The 22,302-nt window shown below is 43.6% G+C and overlaps 1 protein-coding gene across 1 annotated transcript in view; it reads left to right on the top strand.

Moving 5' to 3' along the window:
• The first annotated feature begins 4,029 nt into the window (after positions 1–4,029).
• The window catches only part of ADGRG2 (adhesion G protein-coupled receptor G2), a 71,518-nt gene continuing 53,245 nt past the window's right edge, over positions 4,030–22,302 (top strand). The window contains exon 1 of the mRNA XM_008696426.2: positions 4,030–4,378. Coding sequence (XP_008694648.2) covers positions 4,261–4,378 — 118 coding nt within the window. The 5' untranslated portion in view covers positions 4,030–4,260. The remainder of the gene's footprint in view (positions 4,379–22,302) is intronic.

Below are 22,302 nucleotides of genomic sequence, written 5' to 3' on the forward strand. Positions count from 1 at the left end.
ATCTAGAACAATTTCTTGGAGGGTTACAAGCAGGGCCATGGCCTACAGTCATGTCGCTTATGCACCGTACAGCCCCAAGGGTTGCCATTTACATCAGAGTCCGCAACCTGGGTTCTTGGGCCCAGGACCATGATGAAGCTTGGAAAATCTATGAGTGGTTGTCTAGCCTCAAGGTCTAGATTTTACTATTTAAATGCTAGCAGATAGTTGTCTTTGCAATTGATGTGATCTTACCAGCTAACCTCAGCACCTTGAAAATTTGCTAAGAATCAGTGGCTGTTTAAATTATCTTTCTTTATGACCTGGAGGGCATTGAGCTAACCCAACTTAACCCTGGAAGGTGAAGAAAAGTTCCAGCTCAAAAAGATAGAAATGACTGTCATGTATAATGAATAAGGCTTCAACAAAATCCACTGATTTCCCTCTTTGCTCAGTAATCCTAGGACTTTATAGCTTAGCGTGACGTCCTCTAGCTTATACAGAAGGCAATAGGAACTGCATTATTTTAAATACCGTAAAACTGCTCCTATTAGGAAATGTATATTCAGTCTTGAGGAATGATACTTCAGGCTCGATAACCGAAAGCAGTCTTTTCAGAGGCGGCTGGTCTGTAGTAAGTCCTTCTTGATCCATACTCTCTTTCTGAGATGATTGCTGGCATCACCCTTCATTCTGGCCTTTCTTGCTCTCATTTGGGAGTTGAGTACAAGCTCCTCAGTGAAAAGGCGTGGCTTATTTTGATCAGCGGGCCAATTCCAGCATATAATAACCAGTCACTGTGTACCATGACTAATTTAACTTTGACCATATCTTTTTTTTTTTTTTTAAAGATTTTTCATTTATTTGTTTGACAGAGAGAGAGACAGCCAGCAAGAGAGGGAACACAAGCAGGGGGAGTGGGAAAGGAAGAAGCAGGCTCCTAACTGAAAGAGGCCACAGTGGGACTAATCCGGTCTGGGGATGTGCCACAACAGAAACAGATAGCTTGTAATGACTGAGCACCAGTTGCCCCAACTTTGACCATATCTTATATACCACTCAGGAGGTCCTGCCCTAGGAGTTGGCAAAGCTCAAGAATGAGTTTGCAGAAATTTTGAAATTATATAATATATAATATTTATATAATATATAATAAACATTTTGAGTTCGTTGATTCATTTCACCTGATGGACTCAGAAGTTTACTTCCAAGAAGACACATTCTCAGGCCAGCACTGTGGCCTGGTAGAAAGAGTAGGAGTCCCACCAAACAGCCAAATGACCATGACCCATCTCCTAGAGCATGTTGGACCTCTTCCTTCATCTGTAGACTGAGGATTTGAGGGTAGGTGAATTCTGAGTTCCTTTCCAAAAATAAACTGCTCTGATACTCTTTCCGGAACTGAAATTAGATACTTAAACAGTAAATCTTTTTTTTTTTTTTAAAGATTTTATTTATTTATTCGACAGAGATAAAGACAGCCAGCGAGAGAGGGAACACAAGCAGGGGGAGTGGGAGAGGAAGAAGCAGGCTCCTAGCGGAGGAGCCTGATGTGGGGCTCGATCCCATAACGCCGGGATCACGCCCTGGGCCGAAGGCAGACACTTAACCGCTGTGCCACCCAGGCGCCCCTAACCAGTAAATCTTCTAAGTTAGTTCTACAAATTCCAGGTAGCGTTGAACCAAGGCATTTGTATAGGAGAGAGGTTTTCCTTTTGTAGAGGTTTGGTTCACTAAATACAGATGTAAAAAAAAAAAATAGCAGTGCTTTTGGAGGGGGAACTGAGTTCAGAAATAAAAAATAGATTGATTTTTAAACCTTTTTTTTTTAAAGATTTTATTTATTTATTTGACAGAGATAGAGACAGCCAGCGAGAGAGGGAACAGAAGCAGGGGGAGTGGGAGAGGAAGAAGCAGGCTCATAGCGGAGGAGCCTGATGTGGGGCTCGATCCCATAACGCCGGGATCACGCCCTGAGCTGAAGGCAGACGCTTAACCGCTGTGCCACCCAGGCGCCCCTGATTTTTAAACTTTTAAATGAAACTTTTTGTGACATATGCCTAAGTATACAATTCAGTGAGTTTCAGGAACCGAACACACCCACATAACCAGCACACAGAATGTTACCTGTACCTCAGAAACCCCTTCGTGTCCACTTCTAATTATTACACCCACACCCCCCCTTCCAAGGATAACCACTCTCCCTACTCCTTGCTCCATCGATTGGTTTTACCTGCTTTTGTACCTCATATGAATGGAATTCTGTACGATATGCATTCTTTCATGTCTGGCTCCTTTATCTAACTTTATGTCTCTGAGATTCATCAATATTGTTGTGTGTAGCTGTAGCAGACGCTTACATTTTCCTCCAGAGAGACATTGCTACATCTTTGCATTCTGGTTGGAGTGACTCATTTGGGAGGGTCAACAATATGCCATTGTGAACACAGAGGATAAAAGTGAAGAGGAGCGCCAAACCAGAGGCATTTGACAACTTATTAACATAGTGTATTATTAATACATAATATAGTTTATTGATTTAAAAATGTAAATCTTCTTTGGAAGGAGAAGGACTCACCTCCTGTCGAAGACATTATCACGCCATGTCCAAGGAAAGAATTCCCTCCCTGGTACTGGTGATGGCTGTTAAGTTACAGGATCCTTAAAGATTGCCAGCTTTTCCTTGAGGCTGAGAAACTTGTGTTTTATCCCCATCTTTCTGTGCCCTCATCCCTGCAATCCCCACACTGTTTTACCCTGCACTTGCTGGGTGCAAAATAGGTATCTGTCGACTGAACGAGTGAAGAAGAGTACAGCAGACATTTATAGTGGCTTCACAGGGCTTACTCACCACGGCAACGCTATTTGCTTGATGCTGTTGTCACCGTTTGCTAGATGGGGATCTAGCAAATCCTGGCCATTGGAAATATCTTGTCCGAAGTCACTCGGACGTTGCATGGCAGAGCCGGAACCTTGCAACTCCTGCTCGTCAGTCTCCACGGCCGTGCATGCGCACTCTATCGTTCTGAGGCTGGCCGAAGCTGCAGTGGTGGCCGGGCTCAGGGGTGCTCTGTGGTTCAGAGTTCTGCCAGCTGAGAACATCCAGGCTGGTCTGGCCTGGCCGTTTGCCCTGGGGCCGTGTAGAGGGAGCCTGCTCAGTGGGCTCTCACTTCCCCATGCTTGTGCCCGAGCCCGTGGGCAGGTTGGGCTTTCCCGGCTGGCTTCTTCCGCCCTCGGTGCCCCATGCCCGCTGCCGCTGCTGGTGCTGACTGCTGGTCATGGGGTTCGATCGGCCAGCTCCTCCACTGTGAGAGGAACAGAGTCTTAGGTTTGGCGATTCTGTGTGCCAGGCTCCCCTCTCAATAGCTTTTTTTTAAATTGCCCCTCAATAAATATTTGTTGAATGAATGAATCTATGAACGGTAAATGAGGCTTTTAAACTCAGTTTTGATATGAACTTTGCTTTTTTAAAACAACGTTGACTCTGTCCTCCTGACTAGTAAAGATGCAAGCAACGATAATGGACTTGTATGTAATAAAGAGGAAATCCTTTTACAGTAGACTATTTATAGGATTCTCCAACTCTTCTGATTCTTAGCATAGTTTTTAACCAGCCTTTATATAGTGGTAATAATTATAGATGCAGAGCTTTGTGTTTTTAATTTCTCCTCTTGATATTTTGCATGTATTGATGTTTTCCATAAATTCACAGGGACCACCTTGCTTATCTTTTTAAAAAAATTAATTTTAAGTGAAGCATAGTTGACATACAATATTACATTAGTTTCAGGTGTACAGCAAAGCACTTTATAAATTCTGCACTTTACAAAATGCTCACCATGGTAAGCGTAATTACCATCGGACGTCATACAAATTTATTACGGTATTACTGACTGTATTTTTTATGCTGTATTTTTCATCCCTGTGACTTATTTATTTTATAACTGGAAGTTTGTCCCTCTTAATCCCCTTCACTTATTTTGCCTGTCTCCTCTGGCAACCACTAGTTTGTTCTCTGTATTTGTGAGTCTGTTTCTGTTTTTTTTTTAAATGATTTTTAATGTAATATGACATCCCACTGGGTGGTCCTCCAATATTAAACAGAGGTTTTGCTTTTAGTAGCCAGTGCCCCATCTGGCATTGCCAGTTGTCTGGAACCAGAGTAAGTTAAAGGAAGCAGGATTGCAGGTTGCCTTCGTTAAGTAACTGACCTCTTGGGTATTGCTCTCTTGTGATTATGGGATGCTATGATGATATGTTTCCCTCTTATTTTATTCCAGGATGTTTTTCTCTGGCAGGCAGTGTGGCCATGTTGGCAGACCTGAAGAACTTTTACTGATGTTCAAGATATTTCTTATCATCATTTGTCTTCATGTTGTTCTGGTTACATCCTTGGAAGGTAAGGTGCCTGGGTTTTGTTTTGTTTTGTTTTTCATTTTTTCCCCTGTTTTATCTCTGTGTATGTATGTTTATTTAGGTTTTTTGTTTTTCGTTTTTTTCTTTTTTTTTTTTACTGTAAAATAAACATATCAAAGCTTACCATTTTAACCATTGAACCACTGGCATTAAATAGATTCCCAATTTTGTGCAACCATCGCCACTATCCATTTTTAGGACATTTTCATCATCTCAAATAGAAACTCTGTACATGTTAAACAGTAGCTCCCCATTCCCTTTTCCCCCCAGTCCTTTGTACCCTCTTTGCTTTCTGTCTTTATTCCAGGTACCTCATATAAGTGGAATCATTCAATATTTGTCCTTTTGTGTCTGGCTTCTTTCACTTACCATGTTTCCAAGGTTCATCCACGTTAGAGGATGTATCAGCATTTCATTCCTTTTTAAGGCTGAATAATACTCCATTGTATGTGTAGACCACATTTTGTTTATCCATTCAGTGTTGATAGACATTTGGGGTATTTCCACCTTTTGACTATTGTAAATAATCCTGCTGTGGATATTGGTGCACAAGTACAAGTTCGAGTCCATGCTTTCAGTTCTTTTGGGTACATATACCTGGGAGTGGAATTGATTGCTAGATCATATGGTGATTCTGTGGTTAACTTCTTGAGGATCTGCCACACTGTTTCCCATAGTGGCGGCACCATTTTGCATCCTACCAGCAGGGCACAAGGATTCCAGTTTCTCTCTGTCCTCACCGACACGTCTTTTTTTCTGTTGTTTTGATAATGGGTGTGAAATGTTACCTCATCGTGGTTTTTTTTTTTTAAAGATTTTATTTATTTATTTATTTGACAGAGATAGAGACAGCCAGCGAGAGAGGGAACACAAGCAGGGGGAGTGGGAGAGGAAGAAGCAGGCTCCTAGCGGAGGAGCCTGATGTGGAGCTCGATCCCATAACGCCGGGATCACGCCCTGAGCCAAAGGCAGACGCTTAACGACTGCGCCACCCAGGCGCCCCTCATCGTGGTTTTGACTTGCATTTCCTTAGTGATTAGTGAAGTGGAGCATCTTTAATGGGCTTGTTGGACATAATGTCTGTCTTTTTTTAGAGAAACGTCTACTCAGACCTTTGACCCATTTTCGAATTGTGTTGTTTGGCTGTTTTTGTTGTTGTTGAGTTTAAGAGTTCGTTATATATTCTGGATATTAAATCCTTTACCAGATAATACGATTTGCAAATATGTTCTCCAATTCTGTGTTGTCTTTTCATTCTCTTAATAGTGTGCTTTGACGCACCAAGGTTTTTTATTTTTGATGAAGTCCAGTTTATCTGTTTTTACTTTTTTGCCTGTGCTTTTGCTGTCTTATCCAGAAACCATTGCCAAGTCTGATGTCATGAAGATTTCTCCTACATTTTCTTCAAAGAGTTTTAGAGTTTTAGCTCTTGTGGTCAGGTGTTTTGATCCATTTTGAGTTCATTTTTGTATATGGTGTGAGGTAAGGGCCCAGCATCATTCTTTTGCATGTGGACATCCACTTTTCACAGCGCTATTTGTTGAAAAGACTGTCCTGTCCCCATTGAATGGTCTTGGCACCTTTGTCAGAAATCAATTGACCACATATGTGAGGGTCTATTTCTGGTATTTATTTGTTTCTTAAAGTATCCACTTGAAGACACTTCTGCATTGAAACGTTAAGGGAGGTAGAGAATCAGTCAAACGAAGCAGCATGGTTTTCAGAAGAGAGGATCTTTAGAATGAAATACAAAGAAAAGTTATCTAAGGAAGGCAACAAAAAGGCCAGAAATCCTAGCTGCAACATCTGTAGGTACAACTGCCAAGAAAATACAGTGCTATGCAAATGGAAAGTATCCTCACCAGGAATGTTATTTAAGAAGAATTATTAAGGATACACAGAGAAATACCTTTCTTACCTGGAGGAGAGTGGCAGGATCAAGGAATCTTCCTTGGATAAAGCAAATATCTACTAGCAGCAAACAATGACATGTAAACAAAACAGATGCACAACACACATACGCCAACTAAATAGAAAACTTCCCAACAGGCTAAAACACAATTGACAATTCTTCAAAAAGCAGGCACTTAAGCATGTCAAGAAGCCACAATACTTTACAAAAAGAAATGGTAAGAGCTAATCATATACTGACTGCTTACGATGGGTCGGGTCCCTCCGTGCTTTACACATATTCACTTTCTTAAGCTTCTCAACCACATCTGTGAAGGAGAGGTCCTAATGTTAGCCCTGTTTGCCAGATCAAGAAACTGAGTCTCAGATAAGTAAGTTGTTCAAGGAAGTGGCTGACCGGAATTTGTAGCCAGCTCCGAATTTTGTGGTCATAACCAGAAAACCAGAGTTCGCAAACTCTGAAAACATCAGTTCTCAAAATATCAGAATCCCCTGGAGGACTTGTTAAAACACAGATTCCTGGGTCCCTCCCCCCAGAGGTTTTGATTCAGTAGGTATAGGGCCAGAGCTAAGAATGGACGTTTCTAACAAGCTCCCAGGTGATGTTGATGTGATCAGTTCAGACTACACTTTGAGGACCACTGCCTGCACAACTGGCAGAAGACAGAAGTAGGTAGAGAAAATTCCTCCAGATAAATATCCTGGGCTACAGATTCTGCTGTGGTACTGTGATGTTCCTGTAACTGCTCACACGTCATCTTCTCAGGGCATTAAAACATCACTGTGGGATTGGCAGAGCAGAAATCAAATGTCCCCACTCTACTGATGAGTAAACGTCCCCAGGGATGTGATTGGTTGGGAAGTGGTGGAGCCAGACTAGATACTAGATCTTCAGTCTCACGTTTCAGTGCTTTTTCCACCACAGGGTAGATGAGGAAGGAAAGTGAAACATAAGGGGAAAAAAGTCATCAAAATGAAAGCAGCTTGGTAGGAATAAGTCTTTTTGAAAAAGTATATTTTAAAGTGATTAAAATGGAGCAGGTAAACAAGAAAGTGCGTGAATGCCAATGGCTCCCATGTCTCTCTGCGAATGATCTGTGCCTATACGACCGTGCGTGGCCTGTCCTTGGAAGAAGCCCGAAGTGCCAGGGAGTTAACACTCCACAGTAGTGAGGGGTGAGAGTTGGCGTTGACCTATGCCAGCTTCCTCGTCCCTTGGTGAGATGATGCTGAGCTGTGTTCTACACAGCTCGTAGATTGTTGGGGTGTGCCCCAGTTGCCCCCAGTAGTAATCTACTCATTAATGTACCCATTATCGGCTTTACTCCCTTCCCTATCTTCCTTACTCCCTCCCTCTGCTTTCTGGGATCTCCCCACTTGGAACTGCACGAATGGTCCAAGGTCCGGCCAAGTATTGCTCCCTCTATAAAACCTGCCCTGATCTCTTCAGAAGAATTAAATCCCTCTCCCCAGTGTTTCTTTTTCTCTTTATTCATATCTTTTTATACTTGTCCCCTTCTATCACAGCGGTAGTTACTTCCTTTGCATCACGAGTCCTTTTAGCGCATTGTCAGTGCCAGGTGAGAAGGGAGAAGGAGGGTTTGGTGAGGTAGATGGGAAACTAATGGGAGGAAACGTAATGAGGGCTGGGGACTTGCTCTGGGCCAGGCCCTGCTAGGTGCTTTATGTATATCATCTCATTTAATCTTCACAAAAATTCATCATGATAGATACTTTTAGTCTCAGTTTACAGATGAAGAAACTGAGTGTCAAAGAGATTAAGTCATTTGTGCAGAGTCTCATAGCTCAGAGGATTCCCCGTTGGGATCTGTAGCTCGTGCTGTTCATACTCTACCAGGCTGCCTCGTAAGTGTCTGAAAGCTGAAAGAACGTGTCACTGAGGTGTGGGGAGAAGATGGAGAGGGAGCTGAGGCATGCTGCCAGAGAGCAGCCATTCCCCCTGGCTCTGGGGGATCTGGACTGCAAACACAGTAGCTTCACCCTGGAAGCCTGAGAGATGACTCAGTAGCTCTTTTTTTTTTTTTTAAGATTTTTTTTATTTTTATTTTTTATTTATTTATTTGACAGAGAGACAGCCAGTGAGGGAGGGAACACAAGCAGGGGGAGTGGGAGAGGAAGAAGCAGGCTCCCAGCAGAGCAGGGAGCCCGATGCGGGACTTGATCCCAGGACCCTGGGATCACGCCCTGAGCCGAAGGCAGATGCTTAACGACTGAGCCACCCAGGCGCCCCGACTCAGTAGCTCTTGACAGGTCTGACACTCTCTTGGTAGGCCACTGGCCAACAGAGAGAATCCTTAGACCTTAATACTTTCAGCTGTGTAATTTGGTAATGTGTGAGGGAATCATTCTTGGTCTACCAGAAGCCCACATGAACTTTGGTAGATAACTATACTTCTCTCTAGCCTCTAGTTCTCCTGGGCTGTGCCAATGCCTTTTTTCTTTTTTCTTTTTTTGTCTTTGAAGGAGGTCTTCTTTTAGGTACAACTATTTTCCAGAGGGTGAGATGACATAATAGTGGAAGATGGTTATAATTTCATCCTTGTAGAATTGTCTTCCCCATTTGGAAACAATTACACATTTGAGCCAGTTTGGTGAGCTCATGAACTATAATCCCCAACTTTCTCTCTCTGGTCTGGGCCTAGATCTTTCTGTGCTGCAGGCATTTCCAGAGATAGATTCCTCTATAATTCCCCTCTCCCAAGGCCTCACTATCTTGTTTCCTCTTACCCTGTCATGCTTTGTCCATCAAAGTCTTTGTTCTTCCTTGTGCAGAGCATGGTAAAGCTGTAGGAGGGTAGACTGTAATGGCCCTGAAAGGCAGGGAACCTGTCTTGTTTGACTTTGTCCTTCAGTACCAAACCGGGTGCTGCACTCCCTCTCTCTCAACTCTCTACCTGCGCAAATGAGATTATAAATACCATGGCATTGATACATGCTCAGCCAATCTTACAGCATCCCAAATTCCCATTACCCCCACACAGGCATGAGGTCACTTCTGGTAGACCCTGACTCCTTCCCTGGCAGATAGAAGTGGTGACAGGGAATGGTAGAGGCTCTGGATAGATTGAGGGGGAAACTGAAAGCAGAGGACATTGTGTCCCACTTTCCATTTAGAACTCCTGGTCAGAACTCATAGCAGCCTGTACATCAACTTGGTGGCCATGGTAGAGATAAAAGATGGTGACATAGTGTGTTTAGGCAGAGAGAAGGCTGGGGATGGTGTCTTTTTCAAGTCTTTCTTGTCTCTTGTGGGCAGGGTAGAGATTCTAAATGGCCCTCATGTTCCTTGTGGGTAGCTGTTATGTTGTGAGCCAGGAGCAGGGACAGGGCTGCAAAAGCGATGGTGTGGACAATTTAGACCAGGAGCCAGATGAAGGATGTGACAGACACTCGGGGGTAAGACCTGAGGGGACCTGGGTCAACAAGAGAGGGACCCCAGGCCAGGGTGGGCTACTGAGAGAATAGACCATGGGGGCCAGTGGACACAGTCTTCAGCCGTGGGTGCCAGCCGGATACTCAGGAACCCCACAGGGTGAGGGAAATCTCTGGAGAGGCCATTGAGAACCCAGTGCTCAACATGGGGTGGGCTCACAGATCCGGGCCCCTTTCTCTGCTGCCAGAAGGACACTAGCATCCCCATTCCCAAACTGGAAGCCATCTTGACTACCAGAAGGAAGAGGAGGCAAAACAAAGACTGTGCATTTGTCCAAAAAACATTGATTACCTGGAGATATCTCAGAGCAAGAGAGCTACCTTAAATCACAGGTTTAAGGATCCCTTTCCTGTACCCTTGGAGTAGAGGCTCCAAAATAAGATGGCGCCATCTTAGATATTAAAGGAAGCTTGGGTATTTTTTTTATGTGTCTGTTTATTGTTGCTGTTGTTTGTACATCTTAATTCTGTTTGTAAGTTTTAAAGTAACTCTAAAACGAATACCTATTAAGATGTGTTAGGATACTCTGCTAGGGATTGTTGAAGGTGATCACCGTATCCTGAATTCTGCTCTTCCTTCTGGTTTTACCTTTTCAGGTCTGAAGAAGTATCTAGTCAGGTCCTTGAGGGTAAGGGTGACAACTTTTTCCTCTCTGTGTCCTCCATTATCTAGTACATAGTAAGTGCTCAGTAAACTCTGGTTGTTTGACTGGTTTTGATTTGTGACTCTAGTCTAAAGCCTAGAGATACTCTAAAACACAGGCCTCTCCCTTCAGCTTCCATCACCAGCATTACCCTCATCTGGACCCAGTGAGTTCTTTTACAACATATGTTACTCCTCTAACGTTTTGCATAGACCTCAATGAAGTGGCTGTCCATTGGCTAGAATTAACCTTAAAGAATGATTTCCTCTCCTGCATATGATGAAGGGGCTGAGCTGATTGCATGTTAGGATTCCTTCACACTCTCACATTCTGTGAGTTCAGTTACCCAGTAGGGAGAGTCTTCAGCTTCCTAACTCATTGTCCTGGGTTACCAGGGATCCTTGGGAGCTGCGTCGAACTGAGAACCATTCATCTCTGCCATCTCATTTTAAGGCTGCTCTCCATTCAAAATTTTTTTAAAAAGATTTCTTTATTTATTTTAGAGAGGGGAGGGAGAAGAGTGAGGGAGAGAGAAGGAGAGAGAGCCTCAAGCAGACTCCCCGCTGAGCGCAGAGCCTGATTTGGGGCTCGATCCCAAGACCCTGAGGTCCTGACCTGAGCGGAAATCGTCAGATGCTCTACCCACTGAGCCACCTAGGTGCCCCTCGTGTTCAAAATTCTTAGTGTGAAATTGGAAACAATTGAAAATGTTTTTTTTAATTACATTTTTTTTTTTAACATAAGGTGATTTCAAGGGCTCTTCAAGTTACAGAGAAACCAGTGAATCTCTTGATTTCTAAATTGATAAAAGCTCGAGAAGTGGCTTTTGCCGACTGGTAAATCAACTGGTTGCCGGTGCTATCCTTGCCTTACTCTTCATGGAAAAGTCCCAGTGTCTCTTGGTAGGATCCAGTAGCAACAGCTCATAGTACTGAACATGAAAGACAGCAGCGGCAGCAGCAACCCAACTGGATATTTGTGTAGGTCTTCATGGCTTACAGAGCACCTGGGCGTAGATCATCTCACCGTGCCCCCCTCCTCCCCGAGGCAGGCAAAGAACATTGTAGTCCCCCACTTCGCCGATGAGAAGATTGAAGCTTAAAGCAATGGAGTAACTTTCAAAGTTACTCAGCAAGAAATAGTATCAAGGTCCTGAAAGCAGCGCCTCAGAACTCTGTCGTCTCCCCCAGCCTGCACAGAGTGCTTGCTTTTGGCCATACGACTCTGTTGTAGCCAAGATCCTTAACCATGGTGATTTTAATCATAAGGAATGTCTCTTTAGACCAGGGGTTGGCAAACCTTTTCCATGAAGAGCCAGATAATAAATATTTTTGGATTCATGGGCCATATACAGTGTCTGTGGCAACTACTCAACTCTGTTGGTGTAGGCAAAGCAGCCATGGGCAATATGTAAATGGGCGTGTCTTGGCACCAAGAAAACTTTTATTACAGACACAGTTGGTGGGCCGGCTTTGGCCTGTGGGCTGTAATTCCCAGATGCCCGATCTAAACTGAGAAGTGGTGCAGCACACACTACTGAACATTTACGTGCCAACTGTTCCTTGCTTTCTACTTCTTGGCCAAGCCCTGGCTTCATAGGGTGCTCACCCCTTTCCACATGACACAGGAGTAAATCCTAATTATTCTAAGCCAAGTGTGGAATGCTGTTCCTTGCCAGTGTTTGATTTAGGAGTGGGCATGTGACTCCCTTTTGACCAATATAGACACACGGGAAAAGCTGCTGGGGGACTTTTAGGAAAAATTTCCCCACTCTTCAGATGAGAGTCAAGGAGAAACAGTTCTTCTGCCTCTGGACCCACACTCTCCGATATATGATCGCACTAGGTGGCACATGTGGCTATTAAATTTAAATGAATTAAAATTAAACGAAAGTAAATATTCAGTTCCTCAGTCAACACTAGCCACATTTTAAGTGCTCAGTAGTCACGGGGGGCTAGTGGTTGCTGGACTGGATGTTTTTGTGTCTGGATTTGATGCCTGAAACAGTGGTAGCCATCTGCAAAGCATTGAAAGGAGGTAGCGAGTGCCAGTGGAAAATGTGGATTGCCTGAGATTTTGAAGACATTGAGTCCCTGAACGAACAGTATGCTGAGGATGAAAGAACAGAAGGATGGAAAGGACCTGGGTCTCCCTGAGCTGCAAGACCAACCCTAGAACTGTCTGCATTTGGGTTTCTTGTTAAGTGGGCTCAATGAATATCCTTAATGTTTATGGTACTTGCCTCTGAAAGCATTCTGATGAATGTAAGAGTCAACTTTACAAAGGTTTACAGTTAATTCTTGAAAAAAAATGGGGGTTAGGGGTGCCTGACTCCTGCACAGTCAAAAATGCACTATAACTTCGACTCCCCAGAAACTTAACTACTAACAGCCTACTGTTGACCAGAGCCTTACTAATCACATACACAGCCTATTAATGCATATTTTGTATGTTACGTGCATTTTATACTGTATTTTTATGATAAAGTAAGCTAGAGAAAGGAAAATGTTATTAAGAAAATTATAAGGGGGAGCCTGGGTAGCTCAGTTGGTTAAGCGTCTGCCTGTGGCTCAGGTCATGATCCCAGCGTTCTGGGATCGAGTCCCACATAGGGCTCCTTGCTCAGCGGGGAGCCTGCTTCTCCCTCTGTCTGCTACTCCCCCTGCTTGTTCTCTCTCTCTCTGACAAATAAATAAAATCTTAAAAAAAAAAAAAAGAAAATCATAAGGAAGAGAAGATACATTTGCAGCAATGGCTTGTGTTTATGGAAAGAATCCACGTGTAAGTGGACCCACGAAGTTCAAAACCGTGTTGTTCAGGGGTCAGTCGTGCTACGTGTCATGTCGTTATAAATGCTTCATATGTTACCTTAGTGCATCCTGACAACAGCAAGAATCAGATGTTAATCCCTTATTTCCTGCCTGAGGGAACTGAGGCTTTGGACCATTTGAGTCACTTCCAGGTTCACACAGCTGGAAAGTGGAGGTGGTGGGATTCTAGAACTTGTGTCCTTAACTGCTTCCTCAGTGTTTAGGTTGAAAATGGTTTTTACACAACTTGGACTGAAACGTAGCCATAATCATTCATCCTGAGATGGATTTGTATCCCCAAAGGACGAGACAAAGATTGAGGGAGATCTGAAGAATAAAAGCAATAGCTTCAGTGATTGAATCTGTTAGGGAGTAAGTTGATATTCCAAGAGAACACGTTGTTGAAATGTACCTTGATGCGGGTGTATCCTTACTTCAAGGAAATCCTAAGAAACACATTGATCTTGGCAAGAAGTCTTGTGTTCATAAGATCACAATGCTGTAAAAAACCATCAGTATAAATCGAGGATGCTTTTGCAGTGACGTCTGTGGTAATTGTGTTAGTTTCTTTTAGGAATGCACGTAGCTGGAAGGAAAATTTACTCTCTTGTTGCTGTAGTATTCATTATAGTATAAAATTGTGTTGAGAGAGAAGTGAAAAATATGAAATGGGCAATAGCCTTGCTTTGGTGAGTAAATTATAATTGCTTATAATTATCTCATTAATTGAATGAATAAGAACTGAACACACAGTTCCTTTTATACTGGATTGTATTTCAACGGTATATTCTTTCTCGTCTTGCTCCTAATATATGATTTGTTATTGCACTGATTTGGGTCCACAGTAAAGTCTAACATTCTGGATTTTAGTGGGCAGGCAGGAGGGCATGTGTTTGAATTAGTGAAAAATTTTCAGTTATAGGATATTTTCAAAGTAGAATTTTAAAACTTTCAAGTGAGTTGAGTAATATCACTAGAATGTAAACTCTATTTGAGGCCAGGGGCTTTGTGTTATCCCTGCTATAACCCCAGTCCCTGGCATACACAGTAGGCCTTAAAAAATTATAACAAATGGGGGTGCCTGGGTGGCACAGTCGGTTAGGCGTTGGACTCTTCGTTTCTGCTCAAGTCACGATCTTGAGATCAAGCCCCATGTTGGGCTCAGTGTGTAGTCTGCTTAAAACTCCCTCTGCCCCTCCTACTCATGCTCTCTCTCTCTCAAATAAAATAAATAAATCTTTAAAAAAATTGTAACAAATGAATAAACTTTGGGCAAACCCCTTCATGTTTTTGAGCTTGCTTACTCACAGCCTGCAGGGGATGGACCTGTTTGGTTTCTAGTCTTTTCCCTACCCATGACCTATTTTGTAATTCTTTAGTGAACTTCCAAGTCCTAAAAGATACTATCTTTGAAACGATTTATTTAAGAAAAAAATTTTCGGGATGCCTTCGGCTCAGGTCATTATGCCAGGGTCCTGGGATCGAGTCCTGCATCGGGCTCCTTGCTCAGTGGGGAACCTGCTTCTCCCTCTGCCTGCCGCTCCCCTGCTTGTGCTTGCTCTCTCTCTCTCTCTCTCTGACAAATAAATTAAAAAGAAAAACAAAAAACCCTTAGAATTAAAAAAAAAAAAACCTCAAAAAAGAAAAAAATTTTCCCCATTTTTGTGTTGAGCAAAGATACATATAACTGTATCCAGTTTTTGTGAACAGCAGTAGACAACCAGTGCAGATATAATTTTTAAAAAAATCACACTAATTTTCTCATGTGGCCTATTGTGGATAAATAAACAATTTTTGAAAGAATTATATATAGTCCAAGTGACTACCCTGGCCAGTTTTCTAGATCGAAAAATTGTACTAGGTCATCCTATTTAAGTTTCCTTCACCTCTGAGATGGATTTCTGTGAACTTCAGTTTCCTGACGTGTAATGCAGAGATGGAACCCCATGATCTTTTTAGGATGCCTTCCTATGGTCCTGAGCTACAGAAACTTGAATTAGACAAACAGTGTTGTAATAGATAGCCCCACTAATCAAGCATTAGTGAATAGGAAAGAACGTTTTATGGTTAGGTGGAAATCACATTCATGCAAATTTTGGAAAGAAACCAGTTTCACGATTTTTTTAAAAAAGATTTTATTATTTGAAAAAGAGAGCGGGCGGGGGGAGGTGGGAAGGGCAGAAGGAGAGGGAAAAGCAAACTCTGTGCTGAGCACAGAGCCCGACCGTGGGCTCAATCCCACAACCCTGAGATCATGACCTGAGCTGAAATGAAGAGTTGGAGCCTCAGCCGACTGAGCCACCCAGGCACCCCAGCTTCATGATTTTTTAAGTTCCCCTCTATGAGTTACTAATCTGTTGTTTGCATTAAGGAAAAAAAAAACTAGATTATTACATAAAAGTGAACTTTATCCAAGAGCACAGGATCATATAATCTGTATTAGTAACAATTACAATTTTTTGCTGGAACTATGATAAAATACTTCATAAATGTAATTTTATGCAAAGTAATCACCCCCATTTTACAGATGCACAAATACAAGCAGGGAGATGTTAGAAACTTACTCAAGGCAGAGCCAGGATTTGAACCCAAGTAAGTCTCCCTCAGGAGCCCAGTCTGTTAATCACATTTAAAGCTCGGTTAAGGAGCACTTTATTCATATGGAGGAGATTACCCCCAAATCAGTCTTTCAAAGCTCATGAGAAGCCAAAGACAATATAAGGTGAAGACATTAGAACACGAGCCACTAATGAACAAAGGCCAAAAGGCCTGCTAGGGAATTTCTGTCCAGAGGTGCTACAGGAAAGGGTAAGGTTTACACAGCCTTGAAATAGAGGCAACTCAAAAATACAACTTTTTTTTTCCTTTAATTTTTTAAAAAATTTCCTTAAGTAATCTCTCTGCCTGCCGCTCAACTTGGGGCTTGAACTCACAATCCGGAGATCAAGAGTCACATGCTCTACCAATGAAGCCGCCCAGGAGCCCCCAAAATACAACTTTTCCAACTAAGTAGGCTACAGAAGGGATATCCATACTTCCAGCCTTTGTTAGTGGCTTTTACTAGTATGTAGCTGTTTACAGAAGTGGTTTGTTATATGCGAGTCCTGCTCTTGAGGGTCATGAAAAAATGATAATATGGATGTTTGCTGGGAGCAAAACTAGGGAGGTGAGTCACAAAGAAGGGGATTTCATATATTTAGCCTCAAAGTGGTAGGGACTCCTCCTCCTCCAATTCCTATTGATTCTTGACTTTTGACCTCATGGCAAAGAAAAAGAAAGTGGTGGTTGGGGAGAGTAATTTTAGCATTAATTTTGTCCCGTCATTAGTTTAATGGATATTAATTACTCCATAGCACTCAAATTAAATCGATGTGGCAGAGACTGGCTGGCAGCTCACCAAACTTCAATTTTTTCTTCCTCACCACACAGCTAGACTCCGTTATCCAGCCTCCCTTGCCATTAGAAGTGGCTATGTGACTGAGTTCTGGTTAATAGATGTGGACAGAAACAAAGTTTGCCACTTCTAGGCTTAGCCATTAAAAATCTCCCACCTGCTTCCCCTCACTCTCTCTTTCCCTGTTTGCCTGCTGGATACTGCTCTCCAGAGCAGACCTGGAATTTGCGTGTTGAACACGGCAGTGCCTCTGTCCTCGTGGGCCCCTCGATGACTGCATGGAGCAGATGCCCCTCTCTCTGCGCTACCCTACTCTCCACTCCAGGCTGCTGATTGGACTTGACATATAGAAAAGAAACTTCCGTATTTTTGAGCCCCTGAGATTTTAGAATTTAATTATTGCGGCAATTTGTCTTACCTTAACTAATACATCTACGACCCTTCTCGCCGGGGTGGTTGGTACATCTCGTTCTGCCATTGGAAGGTGGGGTGGGATGGGATAGGCATCTCCTCTTCCATGAGATCATAGAAGAGCCCAGGTTCATACAGTCCAAGCTGGGGGAGTCTATCGTGGTCACTACCGAGATGCTCCTTATGCAATCACGAGAGAGTCCTGTGAGGGCAGGAGGCCCGCCAGAGCCATCTACTCCCTTTGTGCCAACCCAGGCCAGCGGGACTGTCACAGTTCGCCATACGGTAAAGACGTACAGGCTCTGGACTTTTGGGGTCAAATCTTACATCTGCCATTTATTAGCTGACTATAACAAGGTATTTAGTCACTGTGGTTCAATCTCCGTATCTGTAAAGTAGCAGTATCTCGCACAGAATTACTCGCAGATTGAATGAATTAACGCATGGAGAGATGCGTGTAATCCACGTGACATACGGTGAGAACTCCCTAAATACTGGCCGTTCTCACTAGAGACCCGCACGGCGAGAGATTTCTTCAATGATGGCAGTGTTCCGTATCTGTGCTGCCCTATACAGTAGCCACCAACGGCATGTGGCTATTGAGCTCTTGAAATGTCACTGAGGAACTGGATCTTAACTTTATTTAACTTGAATTAACTTAAATTTAAGTAGCTACATGTGGCTAGTGGCTATGGTAGTGAACAGTACAGCTTAGACCATTTGTTCTAATTGCCTCAGAATTTTTCTCCTTCAGACCGTGTAAGTCAGGGTTCAGTCACAGAAGGAGAATCACTAGGGACATACACACACAAAGGAATTTGTCGCAGGGATTTGACCTTACGCGATGGCGGGAGCTGGCTCAGCATCAGCAGTCTCTGTAAAGCTGCTGTCTTCACACCTGATGCCAGAACTTGCCATGTACGATGGGTGGGCAGTAGGGAGGCAGGAAGAAGGGCAACAGTGGGAACAAGTTGGAACCCACAGGCATGAGTTGTAGCCACGAAACAGACTGCAACCTACATCCGTTCTTGTTACCTGTGACCTTGGTGGTATGGTTGTCCCACAGAAGCCGGGCCCTTAGCACAAAACTGAATACCCACCTCGCCCAGGAGTCGGAGAAGCTGAAGCGGATCTGGGGAGGCAGGTGCTGCTCTGCTTCTGTCCGTATGTCCCACAGGAAGCTCTCTCATGTCCCACACTATCCAGAAACTTACAGAAAAGGGAATTCTGGGAAATGCAGCTTAGCCTCGCCACAATGCTACGTTACCAAGACACCACACGTACCGGAATCCTAACGAGCTCAATATTGTATCTGTTAATAGTTCTAAGTAAAACATGATGCTAACATCTCCCAAGGCTCTCTTTAATTGTTTTTGCTCGGCAGCTGGCCCGAAGATATTCCAAAGAGCCTTACAGCCAGCCAACATTATCTTTGAGTAGAAGGAATATGAGTATTTTTAAAAAGTTTGTCTTTCCACTTTTCTGTGGTTTAGAATATTCTCCACATAAACCCACATTATTATATTATTATAATTAGAAAAGAAACTAATATTAATTTTTAGAAGCCAGCCAGTGACCCCAGGGGAGACCATGCATCCCACTAGAGGGCACCCTAATAACATCATGATTAGATGCACCTTTCACTTTTGCCCTGAAACTTTGCTGGGTCTTGACTTTTAAGAACTTAAGAAACAGAAGTTACAGTCACCTGATCTCCTGAAGCCCTTTGACTTCTGCTTTTTCCCTTACGTTTCCAAAGTGATTCCAAGGGTGTTTGAAAATCAGAAGCAAATAGTATAAAATGGAAAGAAAGTGAAGTGGAGGTCTTGCCCAATAGAAGGGAGAAACCATTTTTAGGAAGGTCACTAGGAAAATGAGGAACAGAGAGCATGATCGTATTATTACGGACATGAGCAGGGTTTCCTGTGCATTCTCATACATACCGATGAAGTGTGTCCTATTGTGATTATCTTCATCCCTGTTTTCCAGATGGGAAACTGAAGTGCGGGTGGGGTAAGGAAGTTGTCCAGAGTTACCTAGTGGTGGATTACAAACGTGCGGAATTAACAAGGGGCGGATTTGGACCTAGGCTGTCTGGGCTTCATAGTCTAGGTTCGTGAGCTACTTATCACACTTGAGGGATTCAGCGCAACGTCACATGGACTGCTGGGGCTGACTCCTGTTTCCCCTGCACCCCGACATCCCAGCAGACCCTCCCCCATCCTCTCATCTTATCTTAGAGTGTCTGTTGAACCTCTTTTTGTGCCAGCTTCCCAAGCACAGGTTCAGGTCCTCATCGCATCTTGGCCAGTCTACGGNNGCAGCCTCCTCTCTGGCCGCCTCATGTGTTTCGGAGCCATATAAAACAATACATATTGTTCTGTGCTAGGGGCTGGGGAGAGTGGGGAGGCCATTTTGCACCCAAGTCCTTATTTTAGGCTCTGTACCCCAGAGAACCTAAAGTAAGATGCCAAGCGGGGGGTCGCTAGCTGGATTGTGCGCTGCCAAAGAGTGGTGTGATCTAAAAGAGACTAGGGGCACCTGGGTGGCTCAGTTGGTTAGGCATCTGCCTTTGGCTCGGGTCGTGATCTCAGGGTCCTGGGACTGAGTTCGAGTTGGGCTCCCTGCTTGGTGGGGAGTTTGCTTCTCCTTGTCCCTCTGCTTGTGCTCTCTGTCTCTATCTCAAATAAATAAATAAAATCTTAAAAGAAAATAAAAGAGATTAGAAAACTCTCTGTACCCTAGCCACTAGTGCTCCCACGCTACATTTCCAGATGCCTCTGCATTTAAAATTACCACAAGTAACTCTTGCTAACCCATAAAGTACAGGTGCTTTGGCATGAAAGAATATGTCAACTAACTCACAGTAGAATTACCCTAGACAGGAGTGGGAATCAGGGAGGAGAAGGGCAGGCAAGCAAATGTTGCTTTCCTTAAGCCGCACAGAGCATGCATTCTCTCCAGTGGCAATATTGCCCCCAAGGGAGTGAACATTGGGTCCTGGAGGCAAGAAACTCTTACCAATTATACAGGGCTGGGACTAAGATGAGACAAGTGAAGGGTCTAGAGCACAAAGTATTAGGAGATGCCCACTCTTAGCGCTGCATCCGTGAGTGTGCACAAATACAAAACATACACATAAATGGAAGGAGATAAAGGGATGGAAAGGGTCAGGCAAATGGGGGGGGAATGTGGGGATTTCAAGTAGAGTGGTCTGGATCAGCTTCTCGGTGAAGGTGACATTTGAGCAAACTTCCAAGGAGGTCCCAGGGCTCTTGGGAGGAAAAGCGTTCCAGGCCGAGGAAGCAGCAAATGCAAAGTGTGAATATGGCCGGCGTGTTGGAAGAATAGCAGGGAGGCCTGTGTGGCTGAGTGAGGGGAGAGTGGGAGGAGATGAGGTCTGCCTAGAAGGTCGTCTGTTCCGTGGGAATGTGGGGAGACGCCATGAAGACGTAAGGGTGTACTGTCAGTCTGATAAGTGTTCAGTAAAGTGCAAGGCCCGCCAAGAATTGCTGATTGTTGGCACTTTGGGAAGTTCTGTCAGCTAGCAGCTGAAGTTTTCTCTAATGATGTCATTATTAATCGTTTAATAAAAACGTTATGTCAGAGTACTTGTTGAGCAGCGTGACGTGAGATGGTCCCAGCTCAAGTAAACACTTTGGGCTGTGCCAAAGGAGAAGTGTTTTCATTCATTTTGTTGGTTATGTAGTAAAATCTGCAAATACAGTTCTTGGAAGAGTTTCTGTTGTTCCAAGCTCTGAAGAGCTAATATAATAACAAAACCATATTGTTTTGTTTGGGGTTCCCATATAGGAGTGCCTAGGTGTGGCACCTAGTTTTCAGTCATCTCTCTATGGAATAGTAATTCGATCCAGAAGAGGACTGCCACCAGATTACAAGTTTCAGCTGGGTCTAAAATATTCATGCAAGGGGGGCTAGTCGTATCTGTTTTAGATCCACTCCTCAAAGATTAAGCCTTTATCTTTCCCATTCAACTTGGGGCACATGTGTTGGAAGGAAATCCTTATTTGTTTGCCCAGGTCTAAGACAACCAGCCACCTCCCATTTTAAGCCGTACAATCCCCACGGCATCAAAAAGAGTGGGCAGAAAAATGAAAACGTCAGAAATGGTCAGCTGTGACCTCGCCTGACTTGGGTGCCGGTAGTTTGTTGGGGAGGTGATTTCAGAAATCAGGAGTGAGGGAAGGAAAAAGGCATTAGGAAAAGCAGAAAAGCCAATAAAGTATGTTACTGAGGTCACTGCTGTAGGCAGTGAAGGCTCAGGGTCATTGGATTTTTTATGTTGTACGTGATGTGTATTTGAATGACCATTTTAGCACACACTTGTGGGGTCTGCTAAGCGATTTGTCTGCTGTGATTGGCAATTACAGCTACTATTCCAAACTTCAGATTCCGAGTAATAATCGTCCAAGAAATACTCTCAAGTCTTTCCTTCATAGACTCTGCCTCATGGCTCTCAGATCCATTCCTATCTTTCCCCTGCTGTGCTTTCTATGCCAGGGTCCTGACTCCTTGCACTATTTGTGTTAAGTTCCTGCTCTTGAACTACCACTCGTGGGTTCCAGACTGATCTCTGATTGATGGAGACTCCTTAATGATGTCATCAGTCAATCCCAAAATATATTTTTTAAGATTTTACTTATTTATTTGAGAGAGAGAGAGAGCATGAGAGGCGGGAGACTCAGAGGGAGAAGCAGACACCCCACCGAGCAGAAAGCCTGACATGGGGCGCGATTCCAGGACTCCAGCAGATGCTTAACCGACTGAGCCGCGCAGGCGCCGCAATCCCAAAATCTTTTTGAACATCTACCAGATGCAGGGCACTGGACTGGATTCCTAAAGGATAATAAAGCATCAAGCAGCTTCGCATCTAGTTAGGAAAATGAGACCTACAGTAGAAAAGTTAAATCTAACAGCGCCCCATAGTGTATGTACGACAAATGTCAAGTAAATGGTGTAGTCAAGGAATAAATTAAGATAAAAAGAGGAGAGAGCCACCTCCGCTGACTTTTGTAGCCAGGGCATGCTGTAGAGGGCCAAAGAGCTGACCCAAGGAGGTTATCTTCTAACATTCCCATGTTTGAAAGGGTGAAAATATGGAATTTCATTTGAAATCACCTGATTTCTAAATGTGGGTAAGTAATTCAAACTTTCAAAAAAATTCAGTGTGATTCCCACTCTGTGGGCAAGATAGAACTTGCCTGGCAGCTGAATTGGGATCGTGAGCCAATTGTATGCGTTTGTTGAATGGCTGGCTCACCGC

The sequence above is a fragment of the Ursus maritimus genome (genome assembly GCF_017311325.1).
Source record: "Ursus maritimus isolate PB19 chromosome X unlocalized genomic scaffold, ASM1731132v1 scaffold_X1, whole genome shotgun sequence".
NCBI classification, from domain to species: domain Eukaryota; kingdom Metazoa; phylum Chordata; class Mammalia; order Carnivora; family Ursidae; genus Ursus; species Ursus maritimus.